General features: G+C 42.6%; 1 protein-coding gene across 1 annotated transcript in view; it reads left to right on the top strand.

The window, feature by feature from the left end:
* LOC142557154 (complement receptor type 2-like) overlaps window positions 1-13,421 on the top strand; it is a 134,724-nt gene extending 121,303 nt beyond the window's left edge. The window contains exons 8-12 of the mRNA XM_075668810.1: window positions 2,611-2,799; window positions 4,784-4,852; window positions 6,963-7,035; window positions 8,204-8,731; window positions 11,184-13,421. Coding sequence (XP_075524925.1) covers window positions 2,611-2,799; window positions 4,784-4,852; window positions 6,963-7,035; window positions 8,204-8,731; window positions 11,184-11,454 — 1,130 coding nt within the window. The 3' untranslated portion in view covers window positions 11,455-13,421. The remainder of the gene's footprint in view (window positions 1-2,610; window positions 2,800-4,783; window positions 4,853-6,962; window positions 7,036-8,203; window positions 8,732-11,183) is intronic.
* Window positions 13,422-17,741: the final 4,320 nt, after the last annotated feature.

Below are 17,741 nucleotides of genomic sequence, written 5' to 3' on the forward strand. Positions count from 1 at the left end.
TCTTGGTCATTGGCTAGTAAAAAGTCATCAGGAACGTCTTTCAGTGACTGTAGGAGTTCATCCAATGTTGCAGATTGTCTTATCATGATTAGATGCTGATATTCTTTGTCATTCCAAGAATAACTAGTGCTACGATTGATGATTCCCGCAGGTCGAGGTCGGTGCGTTGCAAAAGCAAACGTTTCTCGTAGGAGTAGTTGATGACAGGTCCTTCTTGGTGCTTGAATGCAATGGCCTTTCCCAGCATTCAATGCGATTCAAAGCGAAGGCTCGGAGAAAGCTAGCTCACCATTCAACTCATGTTACATCTGTGTTGATCGGTATGCACAACTCGAACCACTTCTTCGCATTTCCTAAAAGGAAATGGCGCATATTATAGATGGAGTCACAGGCCGTGGTCCAATTGTTCTGCGAGCAAGCATATTCATAAAAGTGAAGCCATGTTTTGGGCTTGACGATGTACCATCGAAAGGTTCTGGCTTGATAAGTTCTTGCACCATCTGCTTTGTTGATCGGATTGTTGATGCCAATATATTCAGAAGCACTTGCTGTCACTGCACTAGCTGTTGCTGATTTTTCAAAAGGTGCTGTATTAGGTGGCTGGCAGCTTGAGTTTCACTTTTGACTACAGTTTGTCAATCCAGCATTGGAAGTCAGTCACACACATCTTCCCTCTGAATGAACCGACAGATTTGAGATTTTCAAGTGCTGGCTCTATCGGCTAAGAAGGCCAAGAAGTCTGGTGTACTGACCTTTTCAGGTAACCCGACGGCATTGTCTCCACCTTCCTGGTAGTTCCTCACCAGCAGACGACAACCTTCATGTCAGGCGATGGTGAATGACATCCACATGGTTGAAAACTGTGACTGCGCCAAAATGTAACATACAGTCTAATCAGACATCATTGATAGGATAGGATAGGATATCCTTCATCATTGGTCAGGCCCTCTCTTCTCTTCTCTTGGTCTCTCCTGTGCGCTTCTTCCTTCTCTTTCACAAGCGTTACAACATACATTCTTTATATGCATACATCGGCAAGAAACGCTTTAAATGAACTTTGTTAAATCTGATAATTTGTTAGCTCCATGTATGTTATACTAAAGTTCATCTGTATGGCAAATTCAGTACTTAATTGCCTGAAAGGCACATGCGATGCATCATTTGGCAACCGTCAGCAGTGATGATAAGTATGTGGCTCATCAGGGTGCAGTCACTTGCTGATCTTGCTGTTTCCCCAATAATCAAGTATTGATCATACCAGATTCAGCTAAAGAGCACATTTCTACAATCATGCATGCGCAGTGAATTAGTGTTTCATATACCTTATTCAACATGAAGTGATTCGTGCTGCGCTTGAGAGCAGCAGCATATAAACACATTTACACATTCTTGCACTCCACAAGCACACTTTTACAAGCTGTTTTGTTTTTTCACAATTTATTGACAGTGAAATATAGATATCCTTGTGCAAGGAATTTACTGCTGCTAGTATTAACAAAATACCGTGGAACCTCGTTAAAACAGACACATCTAGAATGAAAATATCTTTGTTACGCATGATATTCAAGCATGTATTTGTTACACACTGACGCTAGCAAACATCATTTTAGATTTACTTCGTTAGCGGTGTTCATCAAGGTTAGGCTGTATTTTGAAAGACCTTTTTTGCTTTAGAAAGTGTCAGCACATATTGATTGTGCACATGGCAAGTAACAAGGTAGATTTTGTGGGCTACCCTGGAGGCAGCAGTGCTGTGCGGAATGGAGTCGCAGTAACCACAACGAGTGACATCTACAGACCACCCGGCTGCTGCAAGACATGTTTTAACAGTGTTGCCACCAATCTTCCCGTTTTATATGCTTTTGAGGCTTGCAGTTGATGGAAGCAACAGAACTACCATGTCGAAATCGTGCATTGTACCAATCTCAGTTAACTCTTTATTCACATTTATGGTACATGCAATCAACTGATCGACTTCGAGTGCTCTAGAGCGACCCCGCAGTACTGCCTGCATTCAGCTGGTTGAAATTGAGGGCTCGGAGCACATTTGCCAGTTTCATTCAGAGCGCCACGCTCCAGCTCGCAGTGCTCGAAGGTGCTCCCGCCTTCAACCCGAAAGTGCAGCCGAGATCCGACAGAAATTCAATCGCGTGGTTACTCCAATTGCTCTGGGTACAGCTAGCACATTCGGCTGGGGCAGGCTTTCTGGCTCCAGTCTTGAGAGGACTCTGCATCACTGAAAACTGAGTGAGAGCGCGGTAGGAACCAGTCGAATGGTATCATTAGTTAACTTTCATCAGTGTTAGCATGTAACAAATTCGCAAAATTCATGCGTGAATCACCACTAGACTCACTACTTTCCCAACGTTCCTCAGATTCTCTCATCACGGACAACTTCAAAACCACTGTACACCATGACACTTGCTAATGTCCCTACTGGACTAAGCTTTTTCGTGTTCTTGCCCCACTGCATTCTGCAGTGACAGTGAGCCTTGAAAGTATGCGAAATAAATAAATCAACAGCAAAAGCTGGTGCCCTCAAGGTCCAGCTTCCCAGTACTTGTTTCGGTGATAATGATAACAAACGCAGTCTGAAATTTTCTCTCACAGCCGTCACCTGTGATGTGCCAGCATTCGAAGTAGACGGTGGAACGTACACGCTGCTCAATGTGTCCACAAATTACGGGGACCTGGCGGAGCTCAACTGCCACCTGGGATACGAAAGGCAAGGTGGCCCAACTACCATCATCTGCCAAGAGGACGGGATGTGGAGCACGCCACAGGCCTCGTGCATCCTCAGTGAGTCGCACCACGAGCTTTGTTTACCGCAGAAACTCATTTCACCTGTGAGCTTGCATATATGAGTTGAGCTCTAGACAAAGACATACATTTTGTCTCTCATCTAAAGCATTGTACATTTATAAAACTCAACTGAAGACCCACCATTGAAATTAATAAAGAAAAGACACCTGAGTTTAATAGGGTATGAACTTGGATGAGTTGGTAATTCATATCAAACTTACAAAAGTGTGCTACAAACAGGACAGAGGTATAAAGGAAACAATTAAGAGCAACAAACTTGGCACATTGTTTGTGGCACTTGTTCCTTTGCTTGTGTGCTATCTGTAGCGTGCTTTTGAAAGTTTAATAACAGAGTAATTAAGATAAGGAAAAGCAGATGTTTATTTATTTATTATTTATTCATTTGTTTATTTACCCAGTGATCAATCAGTCAATTGATCAAATACAACAATATTATGTTAGAGAGAAAAAAAAGAGACACTTGTACTTTTGTCTGTCAGCTGGTGTTATATTTGTACTAAACTCAAAAGATGACACATGTATGCAATAAGAAGAGTTTAACCAAGATAAACAAAAGCAGATGCAGGTGTATATACGGAATAATTGCAATAAAACCATTATGATAGAGAGAAGAGAAAGCTCAGCGTGGAAACATATAATGCTTCGCATCTCTGTGGTCCCTTATACGTAAGTACCAGAAGCTGCATTTGTAAGAAAAAAAAGTTTCAGGAACAGTGCATCATTAATTGTTTGCAGAGTGTATAACATACAGGTGTGCTGTGCTCACTATATACCTAGGTGCAGAACACACACTGAACAGTCAAGCACGTCTACATGAGGCCTCAGAACTCAAGACCCTAATTCAATGCTAGAAACCAAACACTAAGATAAACACTGACATAGCTTGACAACATAAAACGGCTGAAAGACATCACACGGAACAGACCTTAGCTTGAAGCATTAGAAGCTGTTTTTCAGAAAGTTCAGTGAGTCTCAAATATTTGAGGTACATACCATGCAAATGAGTGGACAAATAACCCATAACTCAGCCTGTAGTGCTATTAGAGAAATCGCCCTATTTCCCAGACTATGAGTCACACCCTCCGACAAGTCACACCCTCCTATAAACAGTCGTTTGCATGAAACAGTCTAAGTCACACCTTTGTATAAGTTGCACCCTTTTCAATGGTCGGCACTACCTGCCACAGACTACAAATAATGCATTCTTACTGCAATGTGCAATATGTGCATTTGTGCATTTGACATGTGCATTTTTATTGCAACCACCTGTGTGCAATATAGCAGCAGTGGTTGCTTATGGACATCGATTATTACCCATATGCTGCACGCTATGCAAGAAAAAGTGTGGATTGACGCTATCCGATAGCTTCTCGTAGTTGTGAAGAATGCAGGTGATTGACATTCCATTGCAATGGAATCACAATAGCGACTGACTTTATTATGACTCTTGTTGCTGGTCTAGGCCATTGAACCCATCCAATTCCTCGTCTCCAGATTCGCTCACCTACTGATGACTTACTTTAGGCAGCACTAGCATATCTCCCTTGTCCTCTGACTCATCATGTCATAGTTCCCTTTCACAGGTGCCAGTTTCAGGCACATTTGCCCAGAAATAAGCATTCTTGAAGCCAGCCACTACCATTTGTACAGAAACAGAATCCCTGACCTATTTGACTGCTTCTCCAAATGACGCATAAAATCCTGCATATAAATTGCACCATTGTGTTAGATTCAGCAGTGAAAATCACATAAAGAAACCATGACTTATAGTCAAGAAAATACAGTACTATTGCAGAACACACAGGGGGTGGGTAGCTATGCACCTTCTATACAAGGTTCATCAACCATACGTACAATAAATAGATCAAGAAGGGTGGGTAACAACTTTGAAAGGCAGAGGTATATGTATTATAATAATTAGCTCAGTTTAAAATATCTTCCTTCTTTTCTTTTGATTCAGGACAAATGAGGCAAAAACTCAAGAAGGAGCTACCAGGAGCATCGAGTGACACAAGCTCAACACTCACCGGTGAGTATGAAGCCACGTCATGCCTGGTATTGCTCAGAGGTGCATACAATTTCACATTCGGGTCATGACTGGCTCATCTAAAACAGCAGCTGAACAATGAAATATAATGAACACTGATACTACTACTAGCGTAAATGAGTGGAGAGGGACCAACCTTACCTTGGGGCATTGCAACAACTGCCAAGACATTCTAGTATTATTTCAGAAAGTCTGTTTGCCGACAGCTGTGGACGTGGATGGTTAACTCGGGCAACACCGCAGCTGTGCTGAACTGACAAAGTTCCAGACTTCACCCAAGACCGAGATAAAGTCTCTGCAAATTATATTCCAAAGAAGCTGAATGCTTAGTTACACAGCTATTTGGCTATATATTCCGGTACAATTTCCAAATATGCCCTTATAAGTATAAATACAGCTTTAATGTGTTGCAGTAGTTACAAAAACAAACAGCTGCCACTGCAGCTTGATTGGTAGGGCACCACAAGTCATAGGTGGAGGCTGTGAGCTCAACTTGCACTGGTGGCAAGCTGTCCCATTGTTCTACTTTCATTACTTTCCCATTAAAAAGAATATGATGGTTAACACTAACACAACCCTTCAATACGGTAATTTATTGAAGCAAGTGAAGTTCATTTCTCCTAAGCTCCTCTTGGAACAAAGAGCTATTTGTTCCATCTTGGCCTATCTCTCTTTTCGGAAGAATGGAAGAATGCCGACATCATACTAATCCACAAGAATGGAGACGTTAGAGAATTGAAAAATTATAGGCCCATTAGCTTGCTTTCAGTATTGCATAAAATATTCACCAAGATAATTTCCAATGGAATAAGGGCAACACTTCAGTCAACCAAGAGAACAGGCCGGCTTCAGGAAGGGATATTCTACAATGGATCACACCCATGTCATCAATCAGGTAATCGAGAAATCTGCAGAGTACAATCAATCTCTCTGTAAGGCTTTCATAGATTATGAAAAGGCATTTGATTTAGTGGAAATACCAGCAGTCATAGAAGCATTAAGTAATCAAGGAGTACAGGAGGCATACGTGAATATCTTGGGAGAGAGAGAGAGAGAAGAAAGGGGAAAGGAAGGGAGGTTAACAAGGTAGTAATATCGTGGGAAATATCTACAAAGATTCCACAGCTACCTTGGTTCTCCAGAATAAAAGCAGATAGTTATCTATAAAGAAAGGGGTCAGGCAAGGAGACACACTCTCTCCAATGCTAGTTCAGTTAAGTTAAAGTTAAGAGTAATGTTCAATAGCCTGGCAAGGGAACAAGAGGTCAGCCTCTGGTATCTGTAAAGGAGTACATTTATCTAGGTCAATTACTCACAGGGGACCTTTATCACGAGAAGGAAATTTAAAGAAGAACAAAAATGAGTCGAAGTGCATAGAACAGGCATTGCCAGGTCCTGACTGGGAGCTTACCACTATCACTGAAAATAAAGGTGCACAATCACTGGATTCTACCAGAGTCAACACATGGGGCGTAAACTTGGAGGTTGACGAAGAAGCTCGAGAACAAGTTAAGGACCACGCAAAGAGCGATGGAATGAAAAATGTTAAGTGTAGCGTTCCGAGACAGGAGGAGAGTGGTGCGGATCAGAGAGCAAACGGGAATAGCCGATATTCCGGTTGACAGTAAGAGAAAAAGAATGGAGCTGGGCAGGCCGTGTAATGCGCAGGATGGATAACTGGTGGACCATTGGAGTTACAGAATGGGCGCTAAGGGAAGGAAAGTGCAGTCGAGGATGGCAGAAAACTAGGGGGGAGGGAGGGTGATGAAATTAGAAAATTTGCAGGCACAAGTTGGAATCAGTTGGCGCAGGACAGGAGTAATTGGAGATCGCAGGGAGAGGACTTTGGCCTGCAGCAGACATAAAAATAGGCTAATAATGATGACTTCTCTTTTTGGACCCAGTGTCTGTTGGCTATATGTGGTGCTTGGTACACTTATGTGTTGCCAAAGAGGGCGGTTACAGAATACAAAAGCTCACAACAACCTTGTGCAACCACAAATGAAAACCTCATACAGCTAAGCCGATGGATTACGCGGATTATGTGCACAGATGAACCAACAGTAATGTTCTCACTATTTTTCTTTTTCAGGCATGGTCGCCGCTATCATCGCCATTGTGTTCCTTTTCCTGCTTTCCATGTGCATCCTTCTCATCCTCAAAAAGTAAGTGCAGTGAAAAGCTAAGTCATATTTGAATGCAGCAAACCATGCCTTTGCAAAGGTGAAGAAGGCAAAGAGCTGGAAGGGCAATGCATACTGTGTCACTCTTCTAAGAGTTCAGCCAGCAGCTAGTTACCGCTTTCCTCGGTACAGTTCTGTCGTTTTTCAATGCCCTTATGAAATCAACAGTGGTTGCACAACAGATATGTCTCTGGAAATAACGTTTTGACAAGGGCACTTGGTCTTTGTCTGGGCGCCCTGATGAAGGCAAGTCCCCCGGCCAAAACATTGGGTCCAGCAACATTCCTTTGTCCTGCAAACTGGTGCATTTGTGTCAGTTAATCTTTCAGTGCTTTCAAGTCAGCACCTTCCCAAAATCGGCATACCTTGTTCTACCACTGTACATCACTTCGAGTCTCCGTCTCCCTGTGAACCTCTGTCTAATTTGAATATCCTTGTGTGTGTTGCAGCATGGCCCAACACGCACCGACTAGCATGTCATGTCGCTCGCACACCCTGTATATCTGGCAGTTTTGATGAAAAAATAGCATAATGTATAAGATTCCACGTAAGAAAACAATAGTTTTCTTTTTTTGTTCATGATCACGAGGCATCGAATGGCAATGCAATACAATTAAATGATTCGTGCTTTTTTGTAGTGCTTAAGTGAAACAAGTGCAAACAGGAAAATATAAATCGGAGATGCAAAGTAAGAATATTTTGGAGCCAGAGCAACATACTAGTGTGCTTAATTAGAACTTCAGTGTCCTTTACAGTGTCTAATGTCCTTACAGAAAACTAATTGCACCTTTATACGAAAACATGTTATGTGTTGATTGTTTTGTGCATGAATTATGTCCAAGTTTCATTTGCACGCGGTCATTGCATCTTCATTTCATTGACTGATACTGTCAGTCCTATCAGGTTGCTACACAAGTGAAGACTAAATCTATAATACACCCATAATCATTCGTACAGCACTTAAAGGATACAGATCTCTCACACACAACTCGCATAACGCTTGGTTAAAACAAGGAGCCAAAGATGAAAGCACCGTCAAATAAATCCGGATAAAAGTTATAAGGTCAGATACGCAAGGTCAGCACTGTAGTGCCCTAGTGGGAAGCCTACTCGAAACACTGCATTGATGCGCCCATTTTTCAACTCGCAGGAAGAAGTACTTTTCAAGGGCCAAGAGCCAACCAGCGAAAGTGGCCGGTGCCGGCCTGACAGCCAACAATGGAAGTGCCAATATCTCGTACACGGACAGCAGCGGAACCATCTACCAAAACGAGGACTTCTACATGGAGATACCGCTGAAGACCGCGCAGCAAAATGGCTCGACCACAGCTGCGCACAACAACAACCACCTCACCAGCAGCGGCCACAGGGCGAGCCTCAAGGCTGAAGGAAGCGCAGATCGCCGCAAGAGCCTGACGCCAAGCCGCAAGAGTTCCCTCTCGTCGAAAGAGAACATCTACGAAGAGATCGCCTTGGCCTCCAAGCATCGCAGGCTCTCTTTCGGAGGAGTCACGTCCATCACGACGGGCCCTACGCCCAGTGCCGGTGTCACTGTCGTCCACACGGAGCTGCCGTCCACGGGAGACGAAAATCAGGATGACCCAGAGTCATCACCAGCACTGTATGCCAAAGTTGATTTTGATCAGAAGAGGAAATCGCGCCTTATCAAGGAGCAAAGGTGAGTCAGCCTGCTGTTCTTGCGAGACTGCAAAAGTCTTTGCTTGTACAGTACACTGTGACGTGCATTGGTAGCATGCGACAAAGCCTTTCAGCTAGCTTGAACAGCTAGCTAGCTTGATTTTGCTTGATCTCGCTTAGCTTGATTTTGGTGTTCAGCAACCTTAAGGCACTCTATGGTCTGCTGTTAAAAGAAACGGCTAACTATAAGTGAATTGCATATAACTTTCCACTTCTAGCTTTTCAGGAAAAAAAAATGGCTGATGTGAAGCACATTATACAAGCATCTACTGATGAATGATTATTTTGCAGGCTTTTATCTGAAATGTTATTTCCAATCAACACTGGAGAACTAGGAAGGTGTCCCCTTGCAAGTGTACCGTGCTGTACACCTTGTGCAATATGTTCAGCTGCGCAAGTGCTAAATCTCCTACACATTTGCTCCTTTTAACGATTACAAATTGTTTGGATGAAAACATAGAAAACACAACACACACAATCCTCTACTTCCAACTACTTTATTTTTAAAGTTCTAAATGCACCATGTCCCGTGTTGTCATCTTTACATGCAAAACAAACTCACCCAAACTTCTGTTTCATCGTCTTTGTACTACAGCATCTCGCTAGCAACAAACCAAGTTGTTATAAAGCTCATGTTGTTCTGGTGTAAGCAAATTCAGGTTTCTGAAACCATATACCAACCTCTGTTTTATGGTGCAGTGATAACCATGCACTGCTCCTAAAGCAGCAGCACTGTGTTGCTGATATGCAAAACAATGGTATTATATAACAGTTTGGCCAGGTGCAGTGGGACTAACAAGTAGGCAGTAGTCTCAACAGAAGTCCAGATAAGTTACACGGCATATCATATGATAGGCCAAAATAAGTGGTAGGTTTCACACCCAGCTAACTTATATTTAAAATTCAATACTTTCCAGTTGAGAATACACTCTGTACCTAAAATATCCATGGATGATGTTTTAGAGGGTGGCACTGTTAGCTTGTTGAAGATGTTAAATTTAAATTTTGTGAGGACTTGGCCCTTATCATTGATGAGAACATCTAGATCTAGATAGAGCCCAGATGTGCCAACACAACACAAAACTGGGAGCTTGAGATTGATTGATTGATTGATTGATTGATTGATTGATTGATTGATTGATTGATTGATTGGTTGATTGATTGATTGATTGATTGATTGATTAAATAGACAGCCTCGATGACCATACCAGAACTGTTTAATGTGTGGTTGACATCTGAAAATCAGGGAGAAAAGGTGGAAAAGGGGAAGGGAGAAAAGGTGTAAAAGAGAATGCAGAGGTATGGATAGATGAAGGTGGGCTCATATGTATGTGTGAATGAATGAAAACATCATGTAAAATACAATGCCCTGAATGCTAAGAGAGAGGGCAGGGAATATGGCAACTCCACTCGCACAAACTACCTGTAAAGCTTGACACGCAGCCAAACACTGGAAGGTGTCAGGAATGTATGCCACGCATTCCCAACATTACACAAATTATGTAAATGCTGAGAAGAGTGTTTATGCAGCAGCTCCTGACTTGTCAAAAAATCTGAGCGGACCTCGTCTATGACGACTACCCAAGTATGAGAATAGCATTCTTTAGAGGTGGACATGAATTTAATGTACGCCTAAATGAGGGTTTATTGCTCTACGTACGCTTTGTACCCTTCATTAGAAATCTATTTTATCACGGATGTGTAATTGGTGTTATGTTTTATATGTTATGATGGGTATTATGAAGAGCAGAACATACAGAGTGGTGCTTATCCAGCCACACAAGTTGGCGTCAAAGAGGTTCATTCAAGAGCGGCACATATACATGGCAAATAAATACCAGTGACCCAAGTTGGATTTTGGTTGGCATAGCTAGAGAGCCAGAAAGTAGGCTGGTCTGACAATGCCAAGAATGCTACTCGCATTAAAAATTTGGAAACATTCAAGCTAGGCAGCATAGAAACAGTCTCGTGTGCAGCTACTGAAAGATGCATGAGTGAGAAATTTTTATTCCTTAAAGACACGCTGTCAGTGCTGCAGATCCAAGAATTAAAAGAACATGCACAAAGAAGTGTTGCATCCTATTCTCCCTCTCTTTCTATCTTATAGCCCTTTCCAGCATGAACAAGATGGTGCAGCACACCTCTTTAGAAACAATAAGACCATGAGAAATGGTGGAGTGCTACATATCTGCATATGCACTATGAAAGCAAAGTTATATTGGGAATACTATGCCATGAGCATCCGCGCCTTGTAAATAAATATAACACTGACAATGACTCTTTCTTTTCCTTTGCTTTCTCTTGCAACCGCATCAACAGGACTTCATAGGTAATGAATTAGGCATAGAATGCACTGGTTCATTTGAATATCGTAGAGTGTAGCAAGATTAATGGCACATCTCAGACTCGTAAACTTTCCTCTCTCCCAACAGTGAGGAGTTGTCGAACAAACCTGCACCGCCAAGCGGCGTCAAGCTACGCGACCTTCCTCCCATACCACCTACGGACGAGGACGAAGACTACCACCCCTCGGTAGCCATGTCTTTAGTCGGTGCCGTGGCCCCGCTGGTGTCGCTCGCACCTCACGTCGTGGAAGGGGACAATGTTTATGTGGACCATCCGCTGGGGGCGGAGATCGTCAGGGGGACGATGCACACTGGAATGGTGGACAATGAACTCTACGCCACGTCAGGACACAGCTAGTGCCCGCTGTCGACTCCCCCACGCCCTCCTCAAAACTGTGCACCAAGTGTGGAACACCTGTTCTGTGCGTCATTGTGAGGAACAAACACTTCTTTATCTCAGGGCATGACTCCCATGGAAACAGTGGGCGTTGTAAGGTCTGCCGGCACACGGGAGTGGTACATACGTCCCCGCTCTTGCCCAGGGCACTTGAGCAGTGTACTGAGAGGTGAAGAAGGCTACTATATTGTTGTGTTGCTGCTTGGTTTGAAGGTCAATGCTCTTTGCCAGCAGTGTTCACCTGGACCCCATAAGTCACATCGTCTTCAGCGTGGTGTCCCAAACATAGTACTGCATAGTACTAAAGCATAGTACTGTAGCTGCTTTGGTATTACCTGTTCATTTTGTTTGCAGCACGGTGCTTGAGTGTTCTAGGCAAGGGCATGGACATCTGCACTAGGTGGTCCTACCTTTGAGGCTGAGCTAAGGCCATGCTCAATTGCCAGCGACTCTTCAGTTGATCAATCAAAGCTTAAAGTGAAGATAGAAGCAGGATAGGACAGACAAAAAATCTGTTGACATGTACATCTCTCTTTCCTTTTCTTCTGTGTCCTGTCTCAGCATATGAAACTGTATGTGTCACTCTTTATGCGTCACATATTGGCATTGTTTTCACTGGAAGTGTACCAAGTGGCACACACACACAGTGTTGCAGACCAGTCAAAGGTTTGCTAAATCTTGAAGTGTGACGCAGTTAGTCTTGAATGTCAGCTGTGCATCTGGAATGCTACTATACAACGAAAGCACGCGCTGTTATCTCAGAATCCGAAATGTCTTAAGAACATGTGACTTGTGCCAGCTAGTTACAGTGCTTCTTTTTTTTTAGAAAGCAAGCACTGGAAATGCTCAAACGCGGGATTTCGAAACAAAGTCAACAGACAGATTTATACAAAAAAAGAATTCACTGCTGTCACAAGCGTAATGGCATTAACCATAAAGGAGTAAAAAGCATGCTTGGAAATTTCCCGATGACTGATAGTGCCACCTTGAGACTGCATTGTCCATAACATGGCCATCTAAAATCATGAAGGTCAATGTTCAAAGACAGCCTGTGATGCTATCTTGCAGCAGTGAGAAAACAATGGGTGATTCATACCAGGGTATGACAAGAAAACAGTGCGATGCGAGCAAAACAACGATGCAGGTAAAACAAGCCCATAAGCATGAAGTCTTGGTCTGCAACACAAGGCAGATGCAATGGCTCAACTGCGGCTTGTAGTGTTATCTCCAGTGTTCCCCATGGTATATGGCTTCTATATCATTTGTGAACCTGTTGGAGATGAGTCACAATATCCTTGGCTCTTGCAAACCAAAACGTGCTGCATTTATGTACATTCTTGGTTGAAACACATCCAAATACACATGGTCAATTAATGAAAAATAAATATTTCTTTCTAGAATATGTTTAGGAGACTTGGGCCAAGCCACGCACAAACCTGTAGACCATGATTTCGAATAGTGACACCATCTTGTCTGTTCTCGCACAGTTTTTCGACAGCATTGTTGCAGTGAGTTTCCCGGAGGTTTTTGTTTAAAAGCATGTAACATTTTAATCACTGTTTTCCATTTATGGATTTTGAAATTGGCACAGTTTATTGCGAGCGCTGTGGGTAATGTGATTTGCATTGTTATAAAGAGCTATTCAAAAAAGTGATACTGGTGAACCTAGTCCTGAAATGTGAAATGTTCACCAATGCCAGAAGAGAGTGAGTGTGCGGCGTTTGCCACAGTAACCAAATAAATGTCTATAGACTGATAGACCGCATTACTATCTAAAGACAGCAGCATATGTTATTATACTTTGAACTGTACATAGCTGTGCGGAGAATCTTTGCAAAGTCTGTATTTATTTGTACAGCTGTTGTTCGTATGCCTGTAGGGCATGTTGTACCATATACAGAGTCTGAAATAAATATGTTTGCCTTAAGTTTCTGCCCTCTAATTCTATGCCCAGTGGCACCGTTTACTCTTTCATCATCTTCATGTCTTGCTCACTACACTCACGTCTTCACTGTAAGATCAACCGTCCTGTGTATGATTTAACCATTACATGGTGGTGCATGTTTCACAGGCACCGCCATGACCACGAGTGGTACTGACTAACACTACCAGGGCTAGGTTTAGCACAAGTGTTATTAGGGGTGTGCGAATAACGAGTTTTGAGACTGAATCGAACACGAATTGAATAGTGCCAGAAGCAAACCAAATTGAATATTTTTGAAATAATTTTCCAATAATGAATAGCCGTTTTCACAATGTAAGACAAACTTCGGGTCCTAGCATTCTTAACGTTAGATAGTTTCTGTCATTACATAGCATGTTATGAAGCTTTGTTTATTAAAAATGCAAATCGAGCATTAGAAACAAACGAGCTGTTTTTTTGTTGCACACAGAGAACTCGTCAGAGAGTGTGAAAAATCGCTCTGTAGGCGGTGAAGTGTGGCTTTCCCAAGCGAACACGCTTCAATAAGCAAGTTCTCATGTTTTCTGTCTAATTACCATACTTTCACTCCAATTTTATGTTTATCTGAGCACATCTCATGGTACGAAATGTTTGAAAACTAGCAGAAAAATATTCATATTTACAAATAGTGAATATTCTAATCATTATATGAAACTTTCAAATATTCACATACCCCGAACAAATATCAAAGAAAGTGGACAAGAGGACAACAAGCTGTCCTCCCGTCCACTTTCTTTAATATCTGAGCTATGGCAGCAGCTGCCATCAATCAATTGGTAGAGCACCGCACGTGTCATGTGGATGTTGCGAGCTTGGCTCCGACCAGCGGCAAGTTGTCTGTTCTTTCACTTTCTTTTCACTTTTCCTTATTACTTATACTATTCAATAAACTAAGCACTTAATTTCCCTTATGATTTCTTTGACTACACTATCTGGTGGTTTCATAAGGCTGTTACTAAAAAAAAGTTAAGCCTCTGAGTTCTTCCAATTCTTCTCGTCAGCCATTCCTTTGCATTTCTTCCTTGTTGCTAGGAGTTATTCCTCACATATGCACTGCATGTTTTGAAACCACATGCACGATGGCTTGATGAGCTCACAGCTTAGTGGAGTATCAAGTCTTATATTTTTGAGCTGCTCGCCTCAAGAATGGATTATCACCTTACCTTACCTTCCTTACCCTTCTGAAGTATATTACTAGTTCCAGCACTGTGTTCATCTTCGTTACCCTTGAATCAAGTCTTTATTTCATGATGCTAACCTCATGAATTAATACGTGGGTCGTTCAGTGAACCTCTGGATTTTATGCCAATAACGTCTGCCAGAAAGGTATAGAGTCAAGCCAGTATTTCAAAGTGTGTGTCAGACACAGTAATTACTAATTAGCATAGCATTTCTTGCAAAACTAATGCGCAAGAATAGGAAGATAGAGTGCTCGACTCTGTCCATGCTTAGCCTGTAGTTACCTACAACAGCATCTGAACCATCAAAAATTTATATCGCAATCTTTTTATCTCACGTTTGTCAAATACAAACCCAAGCCAAAACTCTCCGCCGAACAACCCTTAAGTGCGAAGAGCAAGAATGACCTGGTGCCCTAGCTATGAGCTTATTGTCAGCTACAGCTACAGCTACAGTGTCGTCTATAACAATTTCAGCACTCCAATATCGCTGGTGACTTGCACTTATTGTTACCCATTGCTAATATACAAGTAATAATCAAATTACCATTCATCATGCCTCAGACATTACACCAGTCCAGATATTTATCGGACAGTCCTTGTACTAAACGAACTTTTTCAGAGAACCACTCCGGTGAAATAAGTTGGCTAAATAAATTTTGGATATTTGTTACTACTGCCTCAACATCTATTTATTTATTTATTTATTTATTTACTCATTCAGTTACCACATTTACTCGATTCTAAGCACCCCCTTTTTTTCATGACCGCAATGCCCAAAGTGAGGGGGGGTGCTTAGATTTGAAAAATCTAGAATGACCCCCCCCCTCCCTCTTTTCGCTGCGACATCATGACGAGAGGAGCGCGAGAAATAAAATTTTATTTTGCAAACATCCAAAAGAAAAATCGGTGCAGACAGTGAACCCACCGCTTGTGTCGGATGCTCAGTTACTATCACTGCCACTCGAGTTCGTCGCACCGCTTGAACCGCCGCTCACTGTATCCCACAGCAGGCCGTCTTCCATTCCGTCGAAGTGGTTTCTGATCAAGCACTTCTTAAATGATTTGACCACAACACACTTGGACCCGCTTCCAAGCATCCGAAATCCACTTTGTGATGGTTGATGGGGATGCTTTCTGCAGCTTTCGCCGTACGGCCGTAAAGTCTGGTTGTACGGCGTACTCGCGCCGCGGACGCCGTGCCACCTCGGGACTCGGACTATCCGACGGCTCCGGCTCGATGACAGAGTGAGCAAGTGCGCTTGGCAGCCTTGGCTACGTGCTCCTCCTAACAAATAGGGGGGTGCTTAGATTGCATGCAAACTTTTTTCCAAATTTTTTTTACGAAAATAGAGGGGGGTGCTTAGAATCGCGAAAATACGGTATATACTTGTTTATTTAATAAGACCTTACTGGCTCAAAGGGAGTTGAGTAAGGGGGGTTCAGTTATTACGCTAAAAGCACAAGCAAACCAGTAAGGAACAGGGTTACAAAGCAAGTAAAAGAAAATGCAACATGACAAAATGAATTGCAAAACACAAAACAACAGAATATGTGCGTGCAATAAGCACTAGAATGATGTATCACTGCAAATGAAGAAAAGACAAACACATTGCAAAATAAACAAAGTAAAAATTTTAACAACAATACCATGTTGCAGCGCTATTGCAAAAAATGTACCTGAAGCTTGTGGCGAAACGTGTTCAGGTTATTATCAGAGGCGATATTATTGTGAAGATCATTTCCGCATGTGGATGGCTTATGAAAGTGGGGATGTATTAAATGCGTTTGTGTTACCAAAGATGCGCATGAAGCTGAGGTGATTATGTAGCCTGCGTGACGGGTAAAAGGGGTGTTCAAGACGTCACGAGGATATTTTATTGCTGTAGGCGTACCTGTGAAACAGGCACAGGGAAGAAATTGGATGGCAAATGGACATCAGTTGAAAGGAATGACCGAGTTTAAGCTGAGCCACACTTGAATGACTGTCATAGTTCCTGGAAACGTAATGGGCAGCTCTGTTCTGAACTGTTTCAAGCATGTTAATTTGATAATGAGTGGAAGGGGACCAAACAGGTGAGGCATTTTGTGGGCGGACGAAAGTTAGCTAGGATAATTTGCGAACATTAGAGGAACCATGACAGAGGTTGCGGTGTAAATACCCTAATGTTCTTCAGGCTTTCGCACAGGCAGCAGTGATTTGATCAAACCAGGAGAGGCCTGGTGTAAGGTAAACGAAAAGATGTTGCTAAGAGGATGCCTGGGAGAGCTTGCTGCCTTGTATGTGGTAGAAAAAATTAGAAACGTCCCGTTTACATCCAAAAGAAACCACAATTGTGCTTGTCTTATGCCTTGTGTAGACCGTGTGTTACCCAAGGTTAGACAAATAAAATGTGTTTTCTGTTTCACAAAGTCATGCTATTCAGTACTGGACACCAATGGGTTAGCTTGGCCTTCGGCACCGCCCCATCTCTTGTTGATGAGAGGGGAGAAGACCTTGTTAGAACAGGCCGCATAGTTGCATCAAGCGTGACTGCGACAAGGCAAGTGATAAGGCTTTTCAGTGCCTTGCAAGAGAGAAAGACGTACCTACATATTTGAGAATGCTTTTATGTTCCACGCTCCAACTTGACCGAAGAAAGTGGACGTCAGCATCGATTTTCACCTGTAGCGGTCACTCCTGTAGAGTCTTCTACAAAAATTACTAGAGGGAACTTTGGAGCTATAGTGTCCGCACCAGCTACAGGTGTGGCAGTTGAGCCAGGCTGGGAGCGACAGTTAATACACGGATTTGCCCAAACTCCTTCCCTTTAGCTTCAAACGGCTGTGTAACATTGCAAATCACTTTCAACAACATGTGTTACAAATGGAACAATTTGAAGTTGTGCCTTTATGCAACAACTTGTTGCCTTCATGCACTCAGAAAACTACGATAGCATGGAAAGTTTGAAAGATAAAGTGTAACATATAATGCCACAAGAACTTCCGGAGCCACAAGAAATGTTCAGAATCGTGTTCACTTGGGCTGTTTGGTCCATGGTTTATTCTGAACAACACAAAGATGGGACACAGACAGCAGGTAGCAGACACAATGACGCACAATTTCA

This window comes from Dermacentor variabilis, chromosome 9 (genome assembly GCF_050947875.1).
Source record: "Dermacentor variabilis isolate Ectoservices chromosome 9, ASM5094787v1, whole genome shotgun sequence".
NCBI classification, from domain to species: domain Eukaryota; kingdom Metazoa; phylum Arthropoda; class Arachnida; order Ixodida; family Ixodidae; genus Dermacentor; species Dermacentor variabilis.